The 8,215-nt window shown below is 30.2% G+C and overlaps 1 protein-coding gene across 1 annotated transcript; it reads right to left on the reverse strand.

The window, feature by feature from the left end:
• Positions 1-7,723: 7,723 nt before the first annotated feature.
• Positions 7,724-8,083, reverse strand: BDZ99DRAFT_521441 (uncharacterized protein; the record flags this gene model as incomplete). The annotated part of the gene is made up of 1 exon (XM_033725623.1): positions 7,724-8,083. One exon carries the CDS (start codon positions 8,081-8,083, stop codon positions 7,724-7,726), a length of 360 nt encoding a protein of 119 aa, XP_033575934.1.
• Between the last annotated feature and the right edge of the window lie 132 nt (positions 8,084-8,215).

Below are 8,215 nucleotides of genomic sequence, written 5' to 3' on the forward strand. Positions count from 1 at the left end.
AAGGGTTAATTAGATATTTAGTTTTTAGGGTTAGCAGGGCGGCGGCTATTAGGAAGAAGTCTATTAAAGTTAGCGGAGTAACTTTAATAGTTAGGGTCTATATATAGTTTATATTATTAGCAGGTATTAAGCTATTATTTAATTTATAAATAGAAGGCCCTATAAATTATTAGTTAGGCGCTAGTAGTAAAGTAGGGGTAGATTTAGACTAAATTACGGCTACTTCCTTTTATAGAGCAGTAATTTCCTATTTCTAGGCGGATAGAACTTCTATTACAGCAGCCTGCTATTCTTTTATAGAGCTAATAAGCTTTAGAAGTATTATAGTTAGGTTAGTAGAGGTGTCTATAGTAGTAAAAGTAGATATAATATAATATTATAATAGTACTATACGCAAAAGGTTAAAGGCTTAAAAAAAAGCATTAATTAGGTGCTATATATAATGCTATATAGAGAATTAAGATATTATATAAGGAATAGGAAAACGGGAGACAGGCCACCGGATATAAGGGCGTGGCTGAGCGCGTGGCGTACGGCCTCTATGCTATTTCGGCGCGTGGCACGCGTATACGCGAGGTTCTTACCAGATTAGGTAATAGGAAAAGAGGGCAGCCGGTAGGTGGCTGGAGCGGGATAGGATAGGAAGCGGAAGCAAGACGGGAGCGGAGCAGGGTAGGCAGGGCAGGAGGCCGGCTAATAGTAGTAGGCCGGTGCAGATTGCTAGAGTTGTAGTAATCTGCGGCAGAATTTCGGTAGGTAGGGTATTACGGTCGATACCGTAATAGTAGGTAAGAAAGTATAGAGTAGTTTTTGCGCTAGATAAATACCACCTAATATACTTTATAAGAGCCCGTAAGTTTATTAATATAAAAGCTATAGTTAATATATAGGGCTTTACTAAAGGCCCTATAATAAACCTAAAAATACTAGAGGTTTAGGTAGATTCTAAACTTAAATAGGGCCCGTATATTAATACTATAAAAAATAAAGCTATAGCCTAGATAAAGGCCCTTATAAGGCTTATAGTATTAACCTAGAGTATAAGCTTCCGAAAGGTATATATAATATACTCGGCGGTTATTAGGCCTGCTATTATATATAAATACACCTTTTAGTATACTATACTAGGTATAAAAAAGCAGATTAGTAAAATAAAAATTAAGCAGCTTAAAATAGTATAGAACTAGTGCCTTTATACTATTTTAAAGGTATATAAAATAATAAATATTAGGGTAATAAAGTATAAAATATTATGCCTTCTACTCCGGCTAAAGCTAAAAAAACTTATAGTAGCCTATACAGACTGTATATATAAAAGGCTAGCCCGTAAGTATATTAAAACCTAATATAGCTATATAAAAGAAATAGTCTATACTAAATACAGGCCGAAAGGAATACTATAGTACGGCCTAAGCAGGCGTAATAAACTCTATAAGCTTATAGTAAAGGTATTATAGCTAGCCGCATAATATAAAGGTAAATCGGAAGAATTCTATAGGTATATAAGGCGTAGTATAATCTAGAATAAATATAAAAAGAAGTAGAAGAAAGAATAGAAAGCCTACTATAAAAAACTACGCTAAAAACCTCTAATACTAGTACTTAATACTAAATAGAGTAAATAATAAAAAGTACTATATAAAGAACTTATAAAGGTAGAAAGTATAATTATTATAAACCTATAGATAGAGTATATAGGGCTTAACAGTTACCTCTACTATATAAAAGTGCCCGGCTATTTAATACCGGTATACCCTTGCGAGTATAGCCTTTAATCTCTAAAATATATTATAATAAGTTGCGGAAAACACGTTAAAAGCAGGGGCGAGCTGTTTTAAAAGGCTAAGATAAGAACGTATAAACAGCTCTATAGAAGCTAGAAAGAAAAAAAGGCTATAGCCTAATAGCTCCTCTAAAAAACGGACCTTCTGCTATACTTTTTAGTAGCTAAAAAGATAGTAAAGGCGGAGATATAGGCACTTTACCTTTTATAACTTTATATAACTATATATACTATATATACTATATATATAACGTATACTATACCGCCTATATTACGCACCTACCTAATAGCTATATCTACCTATATACTATAGCTCCTATATATATTACAGCCTATACAGCACTACTCCTATATATATTATTTAATTTAAGAACTAACGCCTTAATAAAGGGCACGCGTGCGAAACAATAGCACGCGTGCCCTTACGCTAATCCTAAACCAGCTTACTACTCCGGAATTAACTCGACCCGCGCCTAGGAGGACGACTGCAAAACCCGGACAGATTTAGGAAAACGCATTATAATAGCTTATTCTGTAGTAAACTTAATAGATCTACCACGTGTCCCTAATAGCTATATAATAATAAGAAGAGCGCTTAGCGCTATATACCGCAGAGAATAAGGTTTTTATCCGAACGCTATATAGTAGCAAACGGCTTCTCCTTATAAACTAGCTTAGATAGAATAGCTGTATAAACCCTAACAGGAGCTACACCAGCGTAATAGAATTTAATAATAATAATAATAATACCCTATTACCTACTTATTTAACTAATAGGTAAAGCAGTTATTATTATAGCACGCGGTTTATAATATAGAATTATAGCAGTTTATATTTAACTTTACTATAACTGCTGCTATTTAGGTGTTTTTAAAGTACTTACTTATTAAGTATTCCTATTTTCTATATAATAGGCATGCGCTACTGCGCTTTCTATTTTACCTTTCTTTATTAGTAATTAGTTTACTTTTCTAGTTATTATATTATTTTATAATATTAATCTTTATATAATTTCTATAGTTACGGTTAATTACTTTTAGCTTTAGTCTAGCTAGTTAGGCGTAGGAATAAAGTCCTTTTTTATCTGCCCGTTTTAGTTATTATTTATACTATTAACTATTAATTTATATTACTATTTCCTTAAGTTTATAAAGTATTAAAGGCCTTTTACTTTATATAATTTTATTTTTAATATTTTCCTTAAGACTTCTATAGTACTATACTTATAGAGCTTTATTTTCCTATAATAGCTTAAACGCGATTTATATAAATTCTAAAGTATAGTAGCTAGTTAAGCTTTTTTATTTTAGAACTATAATTTTCTATTCTACTATCCGTTTTTTATTAGTATTTCTAAAGGTTATTTAAAGTACTAACTTAAAATATCTATAGTTGCTAAATATAGTATTAGTTTCTAGTTCCTAATTATCTATATTAGTATTACTAAGCTAGTTTATAAGTATTAGGTTAAATTAGTTAAACGCTTTTTTTTTTTAAAAAGGTAGCTGCTATACAAACTTTATCTAATTTAAATTTAAGGTTGCTTTAGTTTATACGCAGGTATAGCCTTATTTATATTATAAACGCTTATAAAGCTTTTTTATTACTAGTAAACTTTTTAGGTTTATTTATTTTATAGCCTTTATAGCTAACTATTCTACTAGTAGTAAGCTTTTTTTAAATAGTCTAGAAATTTCCTTATAGGGCCGCAATTTTTTTATTTTTAGTATTACTAGCTTTTTCTAATACTTATAGCTATATAAGTAATACCTGTATATATATTACTACTTTAAGTATAGTTAAAATTAGTTTAGTAGTTATACTGCCTAAAAGGGTTAGTAAGGCTATTTTAATTAATTATTTATATATAACTCCTTTAATATAGCAGTGTTTAAAGTATAATAGGTTATTTTTTTTATACCTTTTAAGTATTATATACTAAGGCAGGGTATAAGTTAAGTTATTATTAGGGTGTAATAGTTTTTAAAAGGTAAAATAAGATTAATTTTAGGTATAAAATAGGGTTATTACTTCTAATAAGTAGTATTAAAGTTTTAAGTTAAATATAAGGTTTCTATTTATATAAAAAAGCGTTTTTATATATAAAAGCTCTATTCTAAAAAACCTGTTTACTTATTCTACTTTTAGAGCTTATAGCCTTTAAGCGCCTTAAGCCTAATAAGCACTTACTTAGCTTTATACTTACTTTTTTCTACGAGCTTAATAAGCTATTATATAACCCTATTTTTATAATATCCTATTTTTAGATTATTTCTATCTACTAGTAGTTTATAGGGGAATCTAGGATTTTTATATACTCTATATATAACCTTTTTAGTTTTATAACCTAGTTTTATATAATTAGTTTTATTTATTTATTTATTTTTATAAGTATAGCTGCGCTTAGGTGGTTTATATTACAGGTTATAATAATACTATTTTGTCTAGCACCTGCACCTATTTTTTTTTTCTTAAGCAGTGCTTTTTTTATAGCTTTATCCGCAATATATACCTTAATATTTCTACTCTATAGCTTTTTTATACCGCTAATCTTTATTATATCTAGTAGTCCGGCTGCTTAAAGCTTTTAAATAATAGTTATATTTATATCTACTATAGTTATAGTTCGCTTATTATTATTTTTAATATAAATAGTAATTTTATAGATATTTATAGGTTGCCTTATATACTGCCTATTTCCTGCTACCTTTCTATATTACGCAGCTATACCGCTTAGTATAGCTAATAGTATTATACCTGCTGCTGCTACTGCTACTACTACTACAGTATATATTTTCCTGTGCGTTAATAATATATATACCTTCTTTTTCGTGTTTTCTATTATTTTTATTAGCTTTTTCTATAGTATCTGCTATAGGTTATTTACGGTATTTAAAAGGCCGAATAGAACGCGTTTTATAAAATTATAAAGGGTTTAGATAATTATATTTATTTTAAGAAATTAGATTAGCTTATTCTGCAGAAGGTTTTATATACTATATACTTTATTAATAAGGTTTTAGACGTTTTAGTAAACGTTTTTAATAGGCTTTAGGTTTTAGTATTAGTTTTAGCGTTATTATTATTATTATTATTATTATTAATACTATTACTAGGGCGGCTATATATTAGAGGTTATAATTTGCGGTATACCTACTATAATACTGCTAGCACTACTTATAGGGCTTTAAGGCTGCGTATAATTGTTTATAGGGCCTTAAATAGCCCCTAAAGGCCCTTTTTAGGTTGTATTTCTAAAATACTATAGGGTTAATTATATTATATTTTTTTTTTATATATTATAACTTATTATATTTATTTTTAATATATAATACCTAAAATATCTATTTATAAAGTAGGTAGTTTCTATTTAGCCGTTTATTTTCTTTATTATAGATACCTATTTTACTAATAGAGTATAATACTCTATAGATCTCGATTTTAGTTTATTTTCTATATAGCTTTAGCGGTTTTTATTCTAGTTTAATACTAAATTTTCTATTACTAGACTATTTTTCTAGTTTATAATCTTTATTACTATTATAGTACTTTTTACTATTTTTAATAGGTAATTTATTATCTAGTTTTTACTAGATATTATAGCTTAAGCCTTTTAATATATCTAATCTTGCGCAGGTTTCTGCGTTAATAGTTGCTATTATTAATATTTCTACAGCTGCGGCTATTTTTACTTTTTCTTCTTTAGTAAGCTATTTTATAACTTTACCTATAGCTCTTAGGAATTAGTAACTAGCTAGTGCTTTTAGCTCTGCGCCTGCTATAGTATTTTCGGCCTTTTACGCTTCTTATTTTTTATTAAGGCGTGTAAGAATTTCTTTTACGCTCTATTTATATATAGCTATAACCCTGTTAACCTATACTTTTATATCTAGTAATTTAGTTTTACTATTATTCTATAGCTTAAGTATACTAGTTTAGGGTTTTAATCGCGGCTTAATTATTTAGAATACTTTATCCGTTTTTAATAGGTAGTTAATTTCTATACTTTTAACTTCTACGTTTATATAGTAGTTGTTTATAGAATTGCTATTATATTTTTTATTTCTTATTATAGTAATAGTATATCTTCCCCTACTCTAAGTTAAATAGTACCCTATTACCTACTTATTTAACTAATAAGTAAAGCAGTTATTATTATAGTATACGGTTTATAATATAGAATTATAGCGGTTTATATTTAACTTTACTATAACTGCTGCTATTTAGGTGTTCTTAGAGTACTTACTCGCAAAGTATTCCTATTTTCCGTATAATAGGTATATACTGCTATGCTTTCTATTTTACCTTTTTTTATTAGTAATTAGTTTACCTTTCTAGTTATTATATTATTTTATAATATTAATCTCTATATAATTTCTATAGTTACGGTTAATTACTTTTAGCTTTAGTCTAGCTAGTTAGGCGTAGAAATAAAGTCCCCTTTTATCTACCTATTCTAGTTATTGTTTATACTATTAACTATTAATTTATATTACTATTTCCTTAAGTTTATAAAGTATTAGAGGCCTTTTACCTTATATAATTTTATTTTTAATATTTTCCTTAAAACCTCTATAGTACTATACTTATAGAGCTTTATCTTCCTATAATAGCTTAAACGCGATTTATATAAATTCTAAAGTATAGTAGCTAGTTAAGCCTTTCTACTTTAGAACTATAATTTTCTATTCTACTATCCGTTTTTTATTAGTATTTCTAAAGGTTATCTAAAGTACTAACTTAAAGTATTTATAGTTACTAAATATAGTATTAGTTTCTAGTTTCCGATTATCTATATTAGCGTTGCTAAGCTAGTTTATAAGTATTAGATTAAACTAGTTAAACGCTTTTTTTTTAAAAAAAGGTAGCTGCTATATAGACCTTATTTAATTTAAATTTAAGGTTGCTCTAGTTTATACGCAGGTATAGCCTTATTTATATTATAAACGCTTGTAAAGCTTTTTTATTACTAGTAAATTCTTTAGGTTTATTTATTTTATAGCCTTTATAGCTAACTATTCTACTAGTAGTAAGCTTTTTTTAAATAGTCTAGAAATTTCCTTATAGGGCCGCAATTTTTTTATTTTTAGTATTACTAGCTTTTTCTAATACTTATAGCTATATAAGTAATACCTGTATATATATTACTACTTTAAGTATAGTTAAAGTTAGTCTAGCAGTTATACTACCTAAAAAAGTTAGTAAGGCTATTTTAATTAATTGTTTATATATAACTTCTTTAATATAGTAGTATTTAAAGTATAATAGGTTATTTTTTCTATACCTTCTAAGTATTATATACTAAGGCAGGGTATAGATTAAGTTATTATTAGGGTATAATAGTTTTTAAAAAGTAAGGTAAGATTAATTTTAGGTATAAAACGGGGTTATTACTTCTAATAGGTAGTATTAAAGTTTTAAGTTAAATATAAGGTTTTTATCTATATAAAGGAGCGTCCTTATATATAAAAGCTCCGTCCTAAGAAACCTGTTTGCTCGTTCCGCTCTTAGGGCTCGTAGCCTTCGAGCGCCTCGAGCCCGACGAGCGCTCGCTCGGCTCTATGCTTACTTCCCTCTGCGAGCTTGACGAGCCATCACGTGACCCTGTCCTCGTGATGTCCTATTCTTAGATTGTTCCCATCCACCAGCAGTCTGTGGGGGAATCCAGGATCCCTATGCGCCCTACACGTGACCCCCTTGGTCCCGTGACCTGGTTCTGCGTAATCAGTCTTATTTGCTTGCTTGTCTCCGCGAGTGCAGCTGCGCTCGGGTGGTTCGTATTACGGGTTGTAACAATACTGTCTTGCCTAGCACCTGCACCTATTCCCTCTTCTTAAGCAGTGCTTCCTTTATAGCCTTATCCGCGACGTATGCCTTAATATCTCTACTCTATAGCTTCCTTATGCCGCTGATCTTTATTGTGTCTAGTGGTCCGGCTGCTTAAAGCTTCTGGGTGATAGTTATGTTTGTATCTGCTGCGGTTATAGTTCGCTTGTTGTTATCCTTAATATAGATGGTGATTTCATGGACATTTGTAGGTTGCCTTGCATACTGTCTATTTCCTGCTGCCTTCCCGTATTGCGCAGCCATGCCGCTTAGCATGGCTAATAGTGTTGTGCCTGCTGCTGCTGCGGCATACGTCTTCCCGTGCGTTGACAACGCGTGTACCTCCTTTTTCGTGTCCTCCATCATCTTTATCAGCTTTTTCCATGGTGTCTGCCGTAGGTCGTTCGCGGTATCCGAGAGGCCGAACAGGACGCGTCCTGCAAAGTCGTAGAGGGTTTGGACGATCGCATTCATCTCGAGGGATTGGATTGGCTTATTCCGCAGGAGGTCTTGTATGCCGTGTGCTTCGTTGACGAGGTCTTGGACGTCCTGGTGGACGTTCTTGATGGGCTTCGGGTTTTGGTGTTGGTTTTGGCGTTGTTGTTG

This window comes from Mytilinidion resinicola (genome assembly GCF_010093595.1).
Source record: "Mytilinidion resinicola strain CBS 304.34 unplaced genomic scaffold BDZ99scaffold_11, whole genome shotgun sequence".
NCBI classification, from domain to species: Eukaryota; Fungi; Ascomycota; class Dothideomycetes; order Mytilinidiales; family Mytilinidiaceae; genus Mytilinidion; species Mytilinidion resinicola.